A 21294-nucleotide genomic window follows, 5' to 3' on the forward strand; every position below is an offset into this window, starting at 1 on the left:
ATAATGGTTTCGATCTTACTCGCTTGGAGCGTTAACATACTTCTAGTGAACTCCAACAACTTTACTCAAGGAAGAGCTAGCAGGATCAATTCTCTGTTGACAGTTCTGATCATTAATTCATGATCATTCTATTTAGTGTGACACTAAAAAACATCACTCTTTTAGACCCCTTCTTTTTACTTACTCCTCTTATTTGGTCTCAGATGTTCAAAAACATCACATTGTAAGATTCAGTAAAACATCACATTGTAAGATACAGAGCCACGAGACACATTTTGGTATAAGATGGCAATGCTCACCAGCACAGAAGGCTTCTATCGTTTGAGAGTGGCCCAGCTACACTAAAAAATTGCACATTGGACTACAAGAACATGAAAGATTCATCATTACAATTTTCCGCCCATAAGAAAACTCCAATAGGCTGGAATGCTGTACAATACTTGCATAGCCCTCATTGTACATGACAAGGTCTATCCAAGAGGTCTACTTTCTGGAAATGTAGGACCTATCAAGCTCTCTAAGCACTTGCCATAATCTCTTTTTGAAACCACCGAGGTCAATCTTGTCCAAGAGCACAAATATACAGATTCAAAACTCGCGCATTGAGAGACAGTGATCATATCCAAAAGGCATATTCTCCCAAATAATCATTTGATATCATCAAGTAAAATAATTACTGCTTGGGTGAGTCTGGAACTCCATTCTCATGACCAGAATTTCGTTTCTTTAATGCAAAGGATGAAGACATGCTTTTGGTCACAAACTTTCCACCTTTCATGATGCCACTACCAACCATACCCACTCCTCCAACCACCAGCTTCCCTGCTCCCCCTACTGCCCCTCCAATGACATCCACTGTTCCACTGATAAGATTTGCTTCTGCAGCTTTCTTCTTCGCTTCAAGCACAGCCTTCTCTTTCTCCATTGCAGTATTTGCCTCCTCAGCATTATATACATGGTAATGGACCTGCATCATTTGCCCAAATGCAGAAGAATCCAAAAGCAGAAAACTTTACAGTCACAGTCTGCCATTATATAAAAGATATAAAACATTCTGCCATACATGGCAGTCTGCTGTTAAACAAAGACAGAATATAACATTGGAATGTCCACCTTGAAGCTTATCGACCCACGGTCCTGTTTGTCCTTCACATTGTTATCCAGGGATGGCATGAGAGGACATTTGAGCTCAATTGTTTCCTCAGGCTTCAACTTTGCCAAAGCAACTTTTATGAAACCCATCAATTTATCTGCCTTCAGATTGTCTTCATCCATCACCTGTCAAAACCCAAGGTCAGTCCTGTTGCTGACCTTTAGACACCATCACAGACGTACAAATTGATCAGCCAAGATTTAGCATTTGACACCAAGGTAGTTCACCCTGGACCAAGGCCATTAACATTTCTCATGAACCTGTGAGAGGTAAGTTCACCCTAAAATGTCCAAAAATATGCCTTAGGGGTTGTGAAGTATGTAATTGTGTGACTGCAATTTCGTCTATGTACAGCTTATCCCAGCAGGCTGGGATAACAAATGGGGGCACACTAATCGACAATGCTCAATCTAAATGAAAGACTACATGAATACTACTTAACCAACTACTCAAAATTTTGGCTTAAAAGCCAATGGAAAATTTTAATTCCACTATTCTTGTGAATCAGTCATAATTGGCTATGTGGTTCTGCACGCCAAGCCCTTCCATTACCTGACTAAGAATGTACAGCACAAAAACCAGTTGTGAAGCTTTAAGTTAAAGAGTTAGGAATCACCATAAACATGAACTCTCTCTAAAGCTTGGTACCTCGACGCAAGCTAGCCAGATATAAGGGTTGGCTTTTTATTAAAGAGTTTGCTCCCTCATTTTATGTAGTTCAAAAATTACCATTGTGTCAATTTCTTTGACTTCAAGACTTTCAGAAGTTTTCTTAAATTGAACCATTCAATCATTATTGTAAACTAATCTAAAGTTGAAAAGCATGCCCTGTATCAGACCCCAAATATAATTCAACGTATCAATTTTAAGGAAACAAAGCACATTGCATCTTGTCAAAAGACTCTGGAATATGAGTGAGTAGACCTGAAGTACAAGTGCCTGTGTTTCTTGGTCCTCTACATCAAACTCGAAGACCTTGTTCCATACCGGATTCAAGTTGTTCTCAACAGTTTCTGTATGATCTTTGAACAGAACACGAACATAGGCAATGACATATGGGTCTGATTTCCCAATCATTTCTATGTTCTTTAATGAGAGCCCCTTCATATCTGTTATCCTCAATCTTCCTTGAAGTTTCAGATCCAAATCACTACAGGTACAGAAAAGAAAGCTTATAGATGTTAAAGCTTAATATACATTCATTCACATATATTCCAAAGAAAAAAAGAAAAGCAGAAAAGAAGAAAAGGAAAAATACCACCACCACCACAATTTATGCTATGAGTTTTGATAGCAATGGAGTTGTAAATATACAATATCCAGCACATAATCAACTCTGCATTTACAACCTATTAAGAGTACCTCAAATCAACAGGAGTATGAGCAATTGGTACTATTATCCTGTGAGGCCATTCCAAGGTGTCAGATACAGCATCCTCAACAATATTCTGCAGACCCCACCCCCAAAAAAAGGCATAATGAAAACTCAAAAAAAACACATTGAAGTGCACAAATAAAATGTTGTTTTTCCATCTTAATGTCTAATTTCATAGAGGACCCACTTGCAATTTAACAACCCACATGCACAGACATTAGATATACGGCAAGATATCTCAATGGAGTCATGATCCTAAGTATAATGTACTTTGAGATAGGTCACTATCAGGAACAAAGCTTCAAATTATCTTTAAGAGAAACCCAGCGCAGCTTGAAACCACGACACTTACTTTGATTACATCCGATATACCCGGCATACCAGATAGACTTCCACCAATTAGTTTCAGTGTGTACTTTATCTCTGGTTTTGGCTGCCAAGGAAAGTAAATTCTGATTAAGAATAATCAAGATAAAGCACCAATAAAGAAAACATTTTGATTTAAGCAACACAATTGAAAGGACGCTAGTGGAAACACCAAATTCTTTCAGAGAGTGTTTTAGAAGGCTTACCTCAGCTAACAGGGCCACAGCTACACCCGCGATACATGGTATGTCCTCAGCAAGCTTATATATGACCCGAACTTTGGCAAAGATCCTCAAATCTTTGAGCTACACAGGAAAGCCAATGAAGCTGCTATCAGGAAAAGTAAAACATTTCAGATCTAGCTGCTGAAATTTATTGACAAGACCTTTACAGATCGTCTTTACACTTGAAAGCAAGAAACACAAAGGATACTGTAACAAGCTAAAAACAGATGTTGACTAAAAAGAATGCTAGAATACCACCATAATAGGACCCGAATCATCTCATGAACCATCCCAATACAAGGGTTGGAAAAACAAAACATTGAGTACCACCATGATAGGACCTGAATCATCTCATGAATCATCCCAATACAAGGGTTGGAAAAACAAAAATTGAAGGGCTGTAGGCATACATCAGTATGTACAGTTGAAGGTTTCGTTTCAATCTAGCACATCCATTCAAATGACCTTTTGACTCGTCCTGTAGAGCCACCAACTGAAGCTCCCCCTCTATGATATATAAAAACTATAACATGCCAAATTAACAGCTCCAACACTGCACTGTAAAGAAGTGCTTGGGTACAAAAAGAAAAATGCAGAAACTACCACAAACAACGCAGCTGTACAGAATGCAAAAGGCAGGTGGCAGCAGCCAAGATAGCACAGAAGGCCACAGCTCCTGGATGATCACAATGAGCTTAGTAGCACACGTCAGTAGCTCTCCAAGGTGGCAGCAGGCTGGAATGATGATATCTAAATAACAACAAGCAGCAGCTTCAGATGGGGTATGGACAGTAGTGTGAGATCAAAGGGCAGCTGACCCAAGGCCAGTGATGACTAAATCAAGATGAATGGGATGCCCACAACTAGCTCTATTTATAAAAGATTTGGATGTATTTCTCCTACTTGCAACCTTTGGTCCTCCTTTTCATATCTTCAAGCAGTAATAGAATTTTAGACATTTTACTATTAACATCCTTGAGGTCGTCTTTCTGTCTGCAGCAGAAGACTATCTGGATCCCAGCTGATTTTAGCATTCATAAGAACTGCATATTTCAATATTTTCATCTTGGATCCAATTCTACTTTTATGTAGGTATGTCCTCGTATAGATATATTCTTATTGGCCATTTTCATTTTACTCATAAAGGAAAATTGGTTGCACCTACCACATGTATAGAAACCATTATAAATGTTCTTTAATATCTCATTCAAGAATAAAGCCAGCAGCTCCAAATGGGGCATGGGCAGCAGTGTAAGAGCAGAGGGCTGATGGTTGGAAAGAGAAATGATTACGGAGGAATAGGATGCCCACAACTGACTCTATTTTTATAAGATTTTAGTGCACATTTCTATGTAATCAGGGCTTCTTCAATTTGGTTCAAGGGTCTTCATGGAAATCCAGAACAGGAGGGTGTATGGAACTCATAAGATGGGAGGGGATGTTGAGCTAAAAGTGCATTATAAACTGATTAGCTCTTCAAAACAGCCCCAAAGTTTCATTAAACGGTGCACAGTCCTAGAGAGTGTCTGCCCCGTAAACCAAACCCTACTTTGTGAGGATGCACCCTGTTGGGTATGGAGCTCATGAAGATGGTTGGACCAGCAGCCTTTGGCAGATGGAACTCCTTTTTTCTTTTTTTCTTTTTTCTTTTTGGTGGGGGGGCCGAGAGAGAGAGAGAGAGAGAGAGAGATCTTGCAAGTACAAACCGAAAGACTGATTGATAATGATAGTTGAGATGACTGGAATGAAAGTACAAGTGATAGGGCCTGAATATGTAGGCTGAGGTATCCACCTACACCTTTGACCCTTCTTTAATGCTAAGTGGTGTAAAAAGTATTCACACCTAAATACCCACTTTTACACATGCGTCTAGGCTGTGGTGATAGATAGTGTGTGGCAGCTAAAGATGTAGCCCAAGGTGACACGCGACAAGTCAGTACATGGTGGGAGCTGCAAGCGAAGTTGCACACAAGCACACACATCATGACTGGACGATTGCAATGACAGTTAGGAGGCATTTGCTGCAGATTTGCTGACATCAGTCATCCACCACTGCTGGCTCCAAACCAGGCTGCATTTGCTGCAGATTTGCTGACATCAGTCATTCACCATTGCTGACTGCGTTTTCAACCACTTTAGGCATCAGGAAACCACTCAAACTGCTGCCTAGCTGTCGTCAGCCTCCAGTGACCAGCTACCTCCATCTTTGGGTGGTACACTGCTACATTTTGCCAGATTCAGACTCTACACTACTGCAATTTGGTTACTAGCCTGTTGCCCTTCCACATTCAGCATCACCTCAGCTCTGACTGGTGGTTATAGACCTCCAGATCCATCTCCAATGGACCTCACACTCTAAATACTTCCATTGCTCTGGCTTTTGAGCGCATGTAAATTCACTCCTTCGTTTACAGCATTCATTCTTTCGCTTTAGAGTTCTCTTTCTTCTCTATTTGTGTATTGTATTTTTGTGTTTATTGCATTCTTCACATAGTATCAAAACCACTGCTTAGTACTTCCATTGCTCTGGCTTTTGAGCGCATGTAAAATCACTCCTTCGTTTACAGCATTCATTCTTTCACTTTAGAGTTCTCTTTCTTCTCTATTTGTGTATTGTGTTAGTTGGTGAGGCTGGTCACCTCTCCACACAAGGACATGCTACATTACATTCAGGATGACTAGCGATCCATCTTCTTGATCACAACCATGCCTGAAGTCAAACTCATATAAACCTTTTGAGTCGTATGTATCAAAATCCTTCCCTATTTCTTCTTCTGATGTGCAAGATTCGAATCATGAAAAGTTTAATTAACTTCAATAGAGGAGGCTCTAGACAAAGGTATACATCCACATGTATACTTGCAATTGTATCCTCCATTGCTTTTGAGCATGGAGTTCGCATTTTTGGTTCACATTTACCTCTCATCCCAACCTGTTCTACAGATTCTCTTTCATTTGTTCCCAATAAATTAGGATTAAATCAAGTACACTAGGATTAGGAACATCTATTTCTATTCCTAGCATTCAGCAGCACATGTGAGCTACCCACGTGTGGATGCCACTTTGCTACATGGTACATCATTAGTGGAAATCCCACGTATTAATATTGTCCATTACACACATCTATAAGTGAGCACACCTATCTATCTATCCTAGGACATTTATACCACTCTCCCTCACTCTGCTTGTCACTTTTGCCAACCCTAGGATGTTTTGCGATGGGTATCTACCTCACTTGCCTTGGCAATTCACCACCCTTTCCATCAGCCTCTCTAAGGCAAGGATATCTATCCTTTGCTTCAAATGCACCATCACACATACCATGGGTCACTTCCACACACAGATTTCCATTCTCTACCTACAAAGTCTCTATCCCTCCCCCTTGGCAGTTCACCACCCTTTCCATCGACCTATCTAAAGCAAGAAAATCCATCCTCAACTGTCATGAGGACATGTATTTTTGAAACCTCACTTAACATGTGGATTAATTTTTAATCACATGATTAAGTAAATGTTGCACATATGAGATGCAACTAGGGTTAGAGTAAATTTACGAGCCCAAGACCCAAAGAAATCACGAGATGTCAAAGGCAAAAGTTGCTAGAAGTTGTGCCGCACAAGTACTTGGTGGTATCTAGTGCGAGTTGTTGGCATAGGTCATCCATTTGGCCAAAAGTGTCAATTGGTGACACTAGAGAAGTGACGTTAGATGGTAGCTAACGCCAATTTGATGGTCAAAGATGGCACAGAGACACTCGGAAATGGAAGTTGTCTGGCCAATTTAATTATTGGCCAGTCTGATTTTTTTTTAGGGCATCGAAATAATTATTAGATTAATTCTTTGTATTTAAAGGCTGAAAATTAATATTTAATCATGGAAAATGCTGGAAAAACCATTAGGGAAGGCTGCCACTTGTCAAAAATGCCCATGCAAGACTAAAAAATGTCTTTAGAGATTGGAGAGGTATTTTTATAAATTCAGCCTGCAAGAGAGAGGGAGGGGAGGCTGCTGGTCTGATTTCCAGCCATTAGAGAACCTTCTGAGGCTGCCAAGGACAAGGGAAGACCAATCAATAGCAGGAGAAGCATCTACAAGCTGTTGAGACAGAGCAACAACAGTAAATGACTGATTTTCTTCTATTCTTTGCATCTACAAGCTATTGTAGCAGGGCAGCTGCTGCATTTGACTGATTTTCAGTCATTCTTCACGACAAAGCTCTGAATTTCCTCTCTTTACAACATCTCATCTCCCAACCATTTCACAGGCTGAGAAATTTCAGATTTCTCTCTTGCAAACCCTAATCTACAGCGGAAATTGGGTTTAGCAACAGCCTTGAGAAGCATGCCAAAAATTGGAAGCTCCAAGACTTAGATTCAACAGGGTTGAAGCTGGTTTTAGCCTATTCAAGTAAAGAGACCAACAAATAATTGAATTTGGGGCATTTTCCATCTCCATCAAAGCGGGTGAAAGCTAATTGATTGCCCGAATCAAGGGGCAAATCAGATTAAAGACTTACTCGTGATTCATCACAGCAAGGGGAGTTGGAATACCGAAAGGGATTGGAAGAACCCCATTGCAAATCAACTTCTTCAATAAAGCTAAAGAAATACCGAAAGGGGCGCCAATTTTGGGCCAATCAGGTGTGCATTTTTCAAAATCAGTAGGTAAATTTGTATTTTCAGATTTGCATTAATTGTTTCCTACTGTAATTAAGTTGTAATCAGGGATTTACCACCCATCCACGGAAGGAAGGCTAGTTAGTTACATCAGCTTACAATGCGCCATCACACAATCCATGAGTCACTCCCACACAAGGATTTACATCCTCTACCTACAAAGTCCCTATCCCTCCTCCTCGGGCTACCCTGCCTATGCCCAATACACACATCTCCTATGCATGGTGGAAAATCCGAGGTTCATTCCCATGTGTACTTCACACGCTCATCCTACCCACCCCACATCTCCTATGCATGGTGGAAAATCCAAGGTTCATTCCCATGTATACTTCACTTGCCCATCCTACCTACCCTTACTCCCTCAACACTACCATTCCTATTGCTACAACCAAGAATGCCTTTATGAATAAGACTCATTTTAACCAATTGAATTTCACTATGCACTTTTGGATCCATTGTACATACATCTATGCATGGTGGACAATCCGTGGTTCATTCCCATGTATACTTCACTCACTCATCCTATCCACCCTTACTCCCTCAGTACTACCACCCATGTTGCTATGGCCAAGAATGCCTTTATGAATAAGACTCATTTTAGCGAGTTGGATTTCACTACCTAATCTAACCTTATGCAACAAGTGCTTGAGTCTCGAAATTTCGAGACCTAGTCATTGGTTTAGAGACTATGTCAAACCTAAACTGGCCCACCTTGTCAATGGAGAGGTGGCAAGGCTACAACAAAGGTGGAGTTAATTAATATTGAGGTTGCTTCTTGAGAACCACTCTCAGTTAGAGCACTTTGTCCTACTATCAGGTTGTTAAGTCATCTCCTTTACTACTCAAGAGTTTTCTATTAAGGAAGGGGATGATCTAAAAGTCAAATTGATTAAATATAGGTGTCGAGTTTTCCACCATTGGCTTTGCAAAGTCAACTGATGATCCCATGACCAGGTCCATAAGAAACCCCATTTTCCTATTCAAAGGGGACACTAGTAAAATAACCACTTATATGAACGAGAGCATTGGAGGTAGTAAGAACTCTCAAGCCTAAAAGGAAACTCAAAACAAGAGTGACACCCCTTCCTCAAACAAACCAAAAGATACTAAAGAAACCAAACCCATCTAGCAATAGCTAAGAAGAAATAGGTTTTTTACAAACCCCCCACAAATCAAACCATGTAGACAAGAAGTATCGTACTAAAGCTAAAAAACCACACTCAACTCCCCCTAGATTGTCAATTGAGGCTTCGCCTCCAATCCACTATTCCGTTTGGACCTCTTGGTACACATGCCACTAGACATGCAACACACAATCAATCTCATCCACCCTACCTTACAGTACTCCGAAAGAAGTAGATGATTGATTTTGTAACACCACTCCATTTGCACTTTTCATCCATCCTAGCATCTTCTCCTATACCCCCCCATCTAGGACCATTTGCCTCGACATGAGTTTCGTTCGCAAAGACCTACTGATGACCTTGCGCAATGATGTCATACACTTAGACTAGCATCCTTAGGGTCCTCCAAGCTATCGAGCTTTTACATGGCCCTCTTATAGTTCCTTAAACTAATGAGTTGGCCCATAGACTACTTTATCCTTAGACTACTTTCACTTTGGGATTTTCTTCATTTTTCTTCCATTACATTTGCACACACACTCCTTCATACATTCATCACTCATATCATTTTGGCTTTTGTTTTATTTTGCTTTGAAGCATCTAGCCATGAAGCTCCTCTTTTTACAAATTCTAATCGTTTTTTGAACTTGTATATTTCAATGTAGGACTAATATGTAGGTTCACACCGATTCCTCTTGGGTTGGAGACATGAGAAGTTCATCATTCCTTTGAGGCCTCATCTTTCTTAGGCACTTGCTCTTCTATATCATGGAGGCTTCCCCTCCCAAGGCAAATCTCATCTCTTGATGCCATCACAGTGGTAGCTTCTACCTAGCTCCTCCTTTGCCATCAACATCCATGGTTGATAAGGAACTCCTACCCTTGATATTCTATAGGTTTCAACATTTGTCTTCAGCATTAACCTCCCCTCCTATTGTACCTCCCCTTGCAAGGCTTCCCCTCCCAAGGCAGATCTTGCGACATCTCTTGATGCCATCATGGTGGTAGCTTCTACCTAGCTTAGGTAGCTTCTACCTGGCTCAATCCTTTGCCATCAACATCCATGGTTGATAAGGAATTCCTACCCTTGATATTCTATAGGTTTCAACGTTTGTCTTCAACATTAACCTCTCCTCCTATTGTACATCCATGGTTAATAAGGAATTGTCTTCAACATTAACCTCTCCTACTATTGTACCTCCCCTTGCATTGCGTGAACAATTTTCCCAAGGAGCACTATCCAAGTACCACCTATTGAATGCACATTTTCAACATGCAACATATCTATATGCATCTCAAGATAGTCAAGTACGATCCATCCAATCCATGGACTTAGTATGGTACTACCATTTTAGACATTAGTGTTATTGTCCATGGTTCAAAAATATTAGATTTTTGGACAAGTTTTAGCCAATTTTTGATATTTTAGATATTATCTTTTGTAAAAATCCATAAAACTATAAACAACTTCTAGATTATGATAACATGTAAAAGAAAGCATGTAGCTTTCAGCCAATTTGAGAGGATTTTATGTGAAAAGAGAGATTGGCGAAATCGCGTAACGTGCGATCACCGTTTTCAAGTAGTGAACAACACTCCAAAGTGGGAGATGAAGGAGTGATCTGGCTGAATTCTGGCCAAGTGTTCTAATATTTTATCCCCCTTTCAGAGCCAATGGAGGCATCAGTTTGGCGATCTAAGTAGCATAGAGGAAGATATTATTTTATACTAAAAGTACACAAAAAAATGTCAAATAAACTACAGTGTCTCATACGATCTTTTAAAAATATAGAACTCAAGGGCTAATCTAGTAAGTATTACTTGCTTCAACATGAGAGTGATGACCTGAGAAGAGCGTCACAAGGCATTATCTATTCAATACTAACTTTGACCTCATTGCTTTAATAATAAACAAGACGAGAGGCAAGACCAAATGTAAATACTTTAACCCAATAAGTCTATAAAGATGGGGAAGTAACATGGAACGGGAAACAAAAACGGAGACGAGGACAAGGGACGGCTAAAAGCAAGGAATGGAAACAAGGAAGGAAACAACATACATAAATAGCATTTGAAAACGTACGCATGTGATGTGGTGGGTGAATGTATGCCATTTTTTAGCTTCCCGTCCCAATCCCATCCCATCTCCATATAAGAGTCTCCTCTCATGGTAACAAGGGATGGCAATTCCTAACCCCATTCCCATTGCCATCCTTGTCCCCAAAACCGGCCCCATGTTACTAGGTGAATGTATACTACCAAAGAACATATGCATGTGCATGCATGCATACATGTATTTTCCATTATAGAAAATTTTCATGTGCAATGTGGGCTGATTTGATTCAACTTCGTATAAAATATGCTGATTTTATATGTGTATGTGTTACCAAAGGGAAAGTCCTTGGAAAAAGTCCCACAAAAAAACCCACCAAAAGACCACTCCCCAAAAGAGACCCACTCAAAAAAAAAGTCTCCTGACAGTGGACGTGACAAGGGGACAAGGTAGGGGACGACTATTAGGGACAAGCTAGTGGACGTCCCTCATCCCATTTTAGCATCGCAGTTTGGCACATCCATTTAGGACGGCGGTCCCACGTTCCGAGGCCCCAGGACGGCCATTCCCCATTACCATGGAGGTAGGGAAAAACTCAACAAGAAGGTGGTAAGAGAGGTAAGGCAAGAGGAGGTGGTAAGAGAGAGGGAGATGGAGTTAGAGGAAGAGGTGGTAGAAGAGAGATAGAGGAAGAGTAGAGAATGACGAATAGGTGATGATAAAAGATATAGGGAGAGGTGGTAGAAGAGAGATAGAGGAAGAGAAGAGAATGAGAAATAGGTGGTGATAAGAGGTAGAGGAAAAGGAGTTGGTAAGGGAGTAAATACTTTAACCCAATGAGTACTAAGAAAGATAGGGTGGTAACTTGTAAGAAAGGTAGGGAAAAACTCAAGAGGAAGGTGGTAAGAGAGAGGGAGGGCAAGAGGAGGCAGCAAGAAAGATGGAGCTCGAGGTAGAGGAAGAGGAGGTGGTAGAAGAGAGGTAGAGGAAGAGAATGAGAATGAGGAATAGATGGTGGTAAGAGGTAGAGAAAGAGGAGTCGGTAAGGGAGGTAGAGATAGAGGAAGAGGAAAATTTTCAATCTATCCCATTTTTTCCCAAATTGCTAAGGCCTTTTCTTTTTGTCCAATCCGAACTGAACAAATCAGATAAATCTACCGAACTAGATAAATCGGATGATTTCGTTTCGTCTAAGAACAGCCTCATGCAACTCATCATGCATTGCACCCTTGAGTAAATCCTAAGTTGTTTCCACCGGCAGCTCTATTTCCACCACACTTTCATACATCTTCATCCTTTTCCTTCATCACTAGCACCACCCACCCACAAGTGGTCAAGATAGCTTGTTTGTTTTGTGATGTGATTGAATCTAACCATCCCATTTCATTCTCCCCTAGGGACACAATACTTAATAGGCCAGCAACCATATCTCAACCCAAAAAAAGAAGTTCAAAGTGGTTCTATTTGCCTTTGCATGTCTTGTGTCTTGGTAGACTGTTGGGCAACCAACCAACACCCTCTCTAGGGTGACCCTTTCAGCTCTTAATTTAAGTTATCCATCACCCCTATGGCCTTGGTAGGCCATTAGACAGCTCATTTGCATCCTTTGTTCAATGCCCAGGTTGCTTTAGGGTGGGACATTTTGAGGTGATAATGGGCTACAGCTACGCTTGCAATTCCTTTCTAGTCCTAGCTTTAAGCTTGAGAAGCGTGTTGAGCTAGAAAATGTGTTGTAAACTGACTAGCTCTTTAAAACAATCCCAAAATATGTAACTTACCGAAAGCTTCATTAGACAATGGACAATGGTTGTAAACCAACTAGCTCTATAAAACAATCCCAAAATATGTAACTTACCTAAAGTTTCACTAAACAATGGATAATCGTAGAGAATCTCTCTGTCTCGTAAGCCAAACCCTAATTTGGGAGGATCCTCTCATCCATAAACAAGCTGCCCACCATTCAGCCATCGCTTGTCTTGCAAGTCATCTTCCTTGTTTGCAAATTTCAGACATCAGCTCCCCTTCTACCAAAAGGCCAATCCTTGTTGACCATTGCCACATCACACAACCAACCACCTAGCACCTCTAGACAAAGATGTGTTTGCTGCAAATTTGCTAGCATTGTCAGCTGTCACCAATCCTCCACCACTTTTGTCTGCGTTTTCGACCGTTGCAAGACACCTTACATGAGCATACACTCAAGATTGCTATTGCCTAACCGTCTTCAACCCCCAATGACCAAGTGCCTCCATCTTTAGGTAGTGCATTGTTGTGTTTTGCTAGATTCGGCCTCGAAAACTGCTGGGTTTATTAACCAGCCTGCTATCCTTCCACATTCAGCATCATCTCAGCTCCAACTAGTGGTTACCAACCTCAAGATCCATCTCTAGTGGACATCACACTTTGACTACTTTTATTGCTCTTTCTTTGAGCATATGTGCATTCTGTCATTCGTTTTACAACATTGATTCTTTAACTTCAAAGTTCTCTTCCTTCCCTATTTGTGTTTTGTGTTTTTGTGTCTATTGCATTCTTATCTAAGTTCATATGTTTTAGTCACGTTCATACATTCTATGTTATCTCAATTTAAACCCGAGCATCACTCCACAAGGGAATGTAAGAAATGGTAGCAACTAACAAGGGATAGATGGTCAGCCATGTTAAGGGATACTTTAGCTCCACCTTCAATTTGCCTACAGAGAAGTTGTGCTCTTCCTAGAAGGTGTGTCTACCTAGTAGTGCAATGCAAAAGTGCTCACGCAAGTACAACTAGGAGACAAGTCTAACACCAAAAGCAAGAGCTCTTAGCATGTCCCCCACACTTGAGTGGCTCAACCTGGACTTCCCAAACATGCTTCATAAATGCATTTACTATGTCACAACTATTTCAAGATATGGTTCAAGCTGGCTGCTGAATAGAGCCAAGATAAGCGCTCTCCTTGTACAAAGCATCTACAACTAGTGCAAAGCACCCAAGCACCCTACCCATGTCAAGGTAGCCATCCATCAGCCAAGACCAAGGACGGTAAAAGATATCTAGAAGAGTGCAATAGAGTTGCCCATTGACAAGTGATCTTAGACCCGCATAGTAGGTTATAACAAAGGTAATGTACGGTTTGCAACTATGTGACCCTTAGGGACCGAAACTCAAGGGTATTAAAGTCAACATCACATGCGAAAAGGATTAATGCCATAGATCCACTACAACGAGCACACAATTCAACCAAATAGCATGATCATGATAAGCTTATGCATCGTGCGTGCATATTGTTAGCAGATATGTCAGCTCATGTGAGTCTGAGCTGTAGAGGCTTAGGCACATTATTTAGGCTATTTAGGCATTTTTTATTGTGTCATTTTATGGTCATATTGGGCATTTATTGCTGGCCGACCTCATATTTTATGGCATTATTCATGCCTATATATATTATGGGCTCCTCCTCCTCAGTTAGTTCAATTCACCACCTAGAGGTCCTGTGGAGAGGAGCCGGTGCCAACGTAGCCAGTGACTCACTGTTGTATGCGACAATCTCATGTCTGATATATGGATTCCATTTCCTGTGCATACATCTAAGTTCTCATCTATACTGTGTTCTTTCTTTCCCTTTCTCTCGTCTTGTGTTTCAACAGTTTATTACAGCATATGTTTACGTTTCCATTGCTGCTCCACTTTTGACACATATGTGAGCTGAAAGTCTACCTTGTACATTATCTTTGAATAAAGATCAAATATTCTAAAAGAAGTTTTGGAATAGAAGCCTCAGTCAAATCGGCCTAAATATGCTGATCCCAAGGACAAGGTAATCGGTAATCAAGCACAATCCTAGTACAAAGACTTGGTACAATGTTGAATGTACCCAAAATCTTCAAAAGCAATCGAGAGGGCTGCACATCAATATATGGTTGGAGAAAGCAAAGACGCATGATATTCAACATAAATACACTAGTGTGGCAAGCTTTTCAAGTCCATGTTAGCAATGAAACTGACGCGGCAAAAAGCAATGTCTTGAGGCAAGTGCGACTGGTACAGACAACATGGCAAGTCAAGTGTCATTGCAAAGAAAATTTTATTTGTTGGTGAGGCAGTTCACTTTTGAGATAGTCAATAGGTCTACTTTGAACTAACAATGCCCCCAGCACAAGGCAATACACATGTCTACCAAGGCAATCCTCCTCACCCGAGCCAGTGAATATAGACAACAACAAAGTAGCTGAGACAACATGGCATAGGGGTGGTGCCATCAAGCAAAGGTGGCGTTAAAAGTTTTGCTAGTGGCAAACTAAGAGTTGTCACAATGCCTTGTTTGTATCACAACTAAAGAAAAAGCATTGGCCTATAAGTTGGCACACTTGCAAGATTAAAGAGAAATTGTGTTATTGGAGCTAAAGTCTATAGGGTATCAACCTAAGCAACAACTAAGTGAAGCTTGTTGCCAATGATAGCAACTTGACATAAAGAAGTAGCTATTGGCATAGAAAACAAGAGAGCAAGCGGTGGCAACAATGGCTGAAGCAATGACGTGCCGAAGCAATGACGTGTAAGTTGTAACCATCAATCACGTCTCATTGGCAAGGATAGAAGCCGACATGATGGCAATGGCTATAATGGTCATGAGCAAATATTGTGGATTAGTTGCTCTAATACCACTAATAGCAAAAGCATGAAGTAATTGTGCAAGATAAATGGGAAAGAGAGAGTGATCGGGAGAGAGAGAGACAATCAATGCACAATATTACTCAAATCATGAATGAAAGCCAACATATTGATGAATAAGAGCATAATGCTCAAATGGACCACAATGAATATGCCACATTCAATGTGCCACGTTGTAAAACATGTCTTTTTATAGAAAAACTTAACCCTAAAGGGCTTAACCGTCATTAAAAACCCTAACCCTAGGGTCACCAAGATCTTGGAGCACTAGGGATAACAATTGTTTTAATAGCAGTTTAAATGCCTAGAAAGCCTAGAAAATGAGTCTTTTAGTTTATTTGCTAATTTATTTCATGTGTGAAAGCTACTTTATGTTCACTACCCTTTTAGATTATTTCCTAAAGCTGGTTTCATAGTTCTATTGCCTTCTGTCACGATACAACTCAAGAGATGCATATTTACTACTTCTTAAGCTTGTATTGGGTAAGGATACCTTGGTTGCACTAAAATATCATTGAACCCTAAATTATATGAAAATCCTAAAAAGTCATGAGATAAACTACACTTACTTTTACAAAATTGAAGCAAATAGATAGCATTAAGAATACATTACTCCTTTAGTTATACTTTATGAAGAAAACAACCAATATGATTGACTACCCCCAACTCTTTTGCTTTGATTCACCTATGTTTTTAAAAAGGCATGATGGTTATAATGGAATAAATACCTGAATAGGTAGAGTGGCACCGACTGGAGTTTGAATGGCAACAATAATACTCGGATCACCTCCCCACTTGAAATCTAAATCCATTATTAGTTTCCCCTTTTCCAAGGTTTGCATTTTTATACCTAGAAATATGTCATAGAACACACATTACATAATATTATTGCAACATTATACCTACTGTGTGATATTATGTAGTTACAAAAGAAGAAAGTCTGTAAACCATCAATTTTTGGTGCCACGGTTCCCAACAACAGCTTTGAAAACTTCATCTTGAATCCCGGGGGACAATACAATGCTAGCATGGGTTCCACATTCATTTTAATCAGTTCAGACGCTGCCTACAAAGTAAAAAAGAAATCGTGATAGTCGCTATAATAAAACATGTTGATACAAATTTCAAAGGAAAAAAGCTATGCTAACTTACCTCAGCAACAGAAGGCCAAATTTTCCCCAGCATTTTATTCATCCACTTCACCTATCATGATATACCAAATCAATGCGTCCAAAAAACTAAGATATAAGACAATCTTGGCAAAACTACATGATTATACAACTCAAAAATAGTATAGGCAATCTCAAACAACTAACATGAGACACCAACATTTCCATAGAGTTCATTTTAAGAAAACCTTCCAAACCAAATGTCAAATCTAAACATTTCAATCAAAGATAGTCAATGAATCAAAAAGAGCTAAACATTGCAAAAGTAAAACTAGACCATTATGAACATAAAAACTGGCATGAATACTTAGCTCACGAGCTATATGATTTGTGATGTTTTCCAAGAATCACAATTAAAGCCATGTGTTCTGAACCATGGCACATAGCCATTTTTGGCTAGACAGAAAAGACAACTGACCAAGAACATTTTTAAAATTGCAGAAATAACATTAAAGGACATGTATCAAAAGCTCAGTTACCAAGTGGAACAAATTTTTTGACTTTATCCAATTATGCTCTCCCATATTTTGAAATATGCAAGATCAACTTAACATTTCCCTCTAATGAATTCAAGAGAATAGAGAACTCGGTGAAACTCAATTCATTAATCATGAGCATCCTTCTAAGGCAATCTACAGCAATGTTATAGTTTTCTTTTTGGAACCTTAGGTCATAGTTTGGTTGTCTTGATTGGTAAGCGACTTAATGCTTTGTTGATCAAATACAATCACCACTTTGGCACCATATAAATAGTACAGCCAATCCTTTGAAATATAAAACTCCTTCTCACAAACAAAAATGCAACATTCTGTTGTACATGATCAAGTTTCTTGCTGTCAAAAGCTCTTGATTGATTCACTTGTAACTCTTAAGAAATGACTAAGCAGCCAAAGAGACAATAGGGTTCGTAAGGAGAAACATAAGAGTGTGTATGGCAAACATTGACGAATGACACCTAATAGGTGGAAGATGACACCAAGCAAGTGGATACTGACGCCAAGTAGATGTGGACTCCAAATGCAAGGTTATGACATTTATGGCCTCAAAATATATATTGTCATGTAAATTGCAACCTTAAAAATGGATGTCCTTATGACATATCCCCCTTTCCCACTTTGAAAAATGGCCAATGCCTTAGGAATATGGGCAAGTTACAAAAAGCAAGATGGGATGATCATGAAAAATTAGGGCAACCTAAAAGTGCACACTTTGGGAAATATCTATCCTTGAGGAAAGATACAAAGTTATGGTTACATTGTCCATTAGATGAGTTGAGTTTCATGAGTTTCTCAAATTTCACTAAAAATAGTGTTTATAGATATTGAAGTGTATCAAGTTTTAACTATTGTACGCAATTGGTAAAGCATACTTTGTTGTTGTTAAGGCTTTTCCTAAGCTTCAACACTAAATGGGACATGGATGGTTCTCTCAATCCGAGTTCATGAACTTACTAAACCCATGGCTCTAACCCTTGTAATCAAAATAACGCATGGCATTGATGATTCATGATCCAATCACAACCTCCATTCAATCTCCACTTTGACCATCGTTTCTTCTTCCTCTCCTCAACAAGCAAGCTTCAATCTCCAATGGTGCAAGCTCTCCAATCTCCACTTTGACCATCATTTCTTCTCCCTTTCGTCAACAAGTGAGCTTAAAACTCCAATGACACAAGCTCTTCGATCTCCAAGATAGGATGGTCGTGAAAAGTTAATGCAATGTGCATATGTAGTTTGAAAGTGCACACTTTGGGAAGTATCTATCCTTAATGTGGTTACATTATCTATTATATGAGTTTTTGTTTCATGAGTTTCTTAGACTTCACTACATAGTTTAGAGATATCAAACTGTATCAACTTTTATACACCGTCAGTGGTGAAGGACAGTTAGTTGTTATTGAGGCTTTTCCCTAGCTTCAATAGTAAATGGGACACGGATGGTTCTCTTATTTCTTGAAGCACTTATCACACTCTTGTTTTCTACCTCTCACTTAGGTGCCCCTCATCCCCCCTCCCTTTCCCTAGAAACAAAGCCACACACTCTATTTCCTACATAACCTATGTAACAAGCTCAATCCTAGTTCATGAATTTACTAAACCCATGGCTCTCGCCATCATAGCCAAGGCTACATTTAACCCTTATTTAAGTTGCCAAATCTTTTTCAAGGCAACTTCGTGTGAACTTGTTACTTCACTAAAACTTTTACCTCACTACTTGCATAGCTACCATCTAGACTATTCTTGCTTTAGCGAGCCATAAGAGATGGCCAATATATCAATTGGATGTTAAGTCAACCTTTCTTAATGGAGATTTGCAAGAGGAAATCTATGTTGAACCTCCCCCTAGGTTCTCATCATCCAACAGTAGGTATACAAGTTGAAGAAAGCCGTCTACGGCCTTAAGCAAGCTCCACATGCATGAAATGAGGAGAAAAAGTCTTTTCTTCAAGAGAAGTTGGACATCGTAAATCTATTTCTGATACAAACCTTTATTTCCATAACACAACCAGAGAGGGATCTCTCTCTCCCAACAACGATATATGCAAGAGCCCAGAGCAACTTTTGAGCAATTGGTAAGTATGTTTAATCTTAGCTTCTTAATCGATTCCATGTAGAGGGGTTGTGGCCTTGATTCCAAAACATTCTTCTTGCTTGAGCTCTAGAGAATAAAGTCTAGGCTTCAAACTCATATTTTTCAATATCTTAAATAGCACATCTTTCAAGTATTTCTAATTTCCCAATGAAAAAGCTGGTGCATGCTATCATCTTGAATACATTTCTTTGAAGGATTAAGAGATCGCATTATGGCACACTTATATTGAGTAGCAGCCTTTCGTGATATTTATCATAAACAGCGTACATTCAAATTAACTAAAGCAAATGCAACACTCCTGTTAGACAAGAAGAAGTTGTGTCGCATAGCTCTTTGGCCTTAAAATTGAAAGGATTAAACAACCAACCTTTTCAAAGGTTGAGAATGATAACCATGGTGGGTAGTTGCTGCTACATAGCCTTCTTATATCGTCTTGCTTTATTCCTCCTAATAGAGATAAGCCAGCGGCCTGTACATGCAGAATCAGTGAATTATCCATGTGATGCATGTGACATAACACTAGGAAATCAATTTCATTTCCTCTTTGCTAACCTTAAAAATGCGTGCTTTGCTTCGCACTGCCATGACATATTTCAACCCTGCCACTAAGGCAAGGCCAGAGAAGAAACCCACTAACAAGCCAAAGAAAAGCCCCATTTGACTGCCGCACTAGAGCCTGTGCGTCGGATAAGAAATGGTAGATCAATCTTCGGGCGTTTCCAGGTGTCCAAAAGGCTTCCTATTCTCGTCCTCTTTAGCTCCCGTAAGAGGCTCTGAATGCACGGAAGTTTAATATTGAACTAGCTGGAGTCTGCTTATGAAAGGAATATGTCTGATCTGCTTGTTTAATCCAAGGTGATGAGATCAAGGTGTTGCAGTCGTAAAGAACGAGGAGCTGAAGATCTCTGTCGAGACACCGCTAGGGAGAAGAACAACGTGAGCCTGTTGCCTGTCTTCGGAAAGAGGGAATATTGGAGTTTACAGAAGAAGCAGAAGGGCGAGAGAAGGGAAGATGGATACGGGAGCAAAACAGATGGAAGCGTGGCGTTGGGAAAGAAGGATGCAGGAGCAAAACAAATGGAAGCTTACCGTTAGCGGCCAAAACACGACGCGGCAAATGCTTCTTTTACTCGGAGCGGCTGCAGGTGCGGGAAGCTTCACGATGTGAAGAAAAGAAAGCGAAACGCCGGGGCGAGAAGAAACCTATTCAAGGCATCACCATCGTCACGGCCAGGATGGAAGGAAGCTCCCGTGACCAAGTCGGCCTTCGTCGTCGTCTTCTGCGGGTGAGGTTAGCAACAAGAAAATAGGAAGGCGAGAAAGGCGATGGAAAGAAAGGCTCCTCTTCGGCTTCGTCTTCTCTGGGGGTGTGTGGCGTCGGTGCTTGCTTGCTTTCTTCCTCGCGATGCTCTAGAGGATGATTCCTGTTGAATGTTGCGGAGTGGGGAAAGGGAGATGATGGAGAGAGAGAGAGAGAGAGAGAGAGAGAGAGAGAACTTGCCTGCCTGCCGGAACGACAAGTTACCGTTCTTGTCTGGAGACGATAGATGATTATCGCCCCCACACACCACCCCCCTCTCTCTCTCTCTCTCTCTCTCTCTCTCTCTCTCTCTCTCTGTGTCCAGATCAGGCCCCCGGCCAATCGCCTCCCTCGTCAACCCCACTCCCTCGACACAATTCCACTTTTCTTCCTTCCTTTGCTAAACTAATCACCCCCTTCAATGCCCCTCGTGGCTGTTTTAATTCGCATGCTTCAGTCCCCCCCCCAAAACCCTTTCCTAAGCCCCAGTTCATGTGACACCATCCCCAGCCCGCAACCGACTTGGATTGTGAGGCCAACATTTGAAGTCTTAAATCTGTAGCATATCTTTGGCCATCTCCCTCTATCGTGATTTCATGAAGACTTC

General features: G+C 40.4%; 1 protein-coding gene across 3 annotated transcripts; it reads right to left on the reverse strand.

Moving 5' to 3' along the window:
- Nucleotides 1–337: 337 nt before the first annotated feature.
- On the reverse strand, nt 338–20969 carry NTMC2T4 (Calcium-dependent lipid-binding (CaLB domain) family protein). 3 transcript variants are annotated; one of them, XM_087685044.1, is made up of 12 exons: nt 20477–20969; nt 19940–20160; nt 19755–19856; nt 16779–16829; nt 16575–16692; nt 16355–16476; nt 3101–3199; nt 2881–2961; nt 2516–2601; nt 2078–2303; nt 1114–1278; nt 338–967 (listed from the first exon to the last, which is right to left on the reverse strand). In XM_087685044.1, the coding sequence occupies exons 2-12, from the start codon at nt 20042–20044 to the stop codon at nt 674–676; spliced, it is 1449 nt and encodes a 482-aa protein (XP_087541170.1). In that variant the 5' UTR covers nt 20045–20160; nt 20477–20969; the 3' UTR covers nt 338–673. The 3 variants fall into 3 exon arrangements, with proteins under 3 accessions (XP_087541170.1, XP_087541169.1, XP_087541168.1); XM_087685043.1 differs by having other exon boundaries at nt 19940–20292; XM_087685042.1 differs by having other exon boundaries at nt 19940–20336.
- Between the last annotated feature and the right edge of the window lie 325 nt (nt 20970–21294).

Source organism: Lygodium microphyllum, chromosome 9, assembly GCF_053477565.2.
Source record: "Lygodium microphyllum isolate KBCC chromosome 9, Lygodium_microphyllum_v1.1.10, whole genome shotgun sequence".
NCBI lineage: Eukaryota > Viridiplantae > Streptophyta > Polypodiopsida > Schizaeales > Lygodiaceae > Lygodium > Lygodium microphyllum.

What these genes read in the sequence shown, in the direction of transcription:
- NTMC2T4 (XM_087685044.1), bottom strand. Translation starts at nt 20,044, where the DNA reads ATGGGGCTTTTCTTTGGCTTGTTAGTGGGTTTCTTCTCTGGCCTTGCC. An exon ending in CGTGGCACCAAAAATTGATG is followed by an intron (nt 16,477 to 16,574) that starts GTTTACAGACTT and finishes ACATATTTCTAG; the next exon opens with GTATAAAAATGCAAACCTTG. An exon ending in CATACTCCTGTTGATTTGAG is followed by an intron (nt 2,304 to 2,515) that starts GTACTCTTAATA and finishes CTGTACCTGTAG; the next exon opens with TGATTTGGATCTGAAACTTC.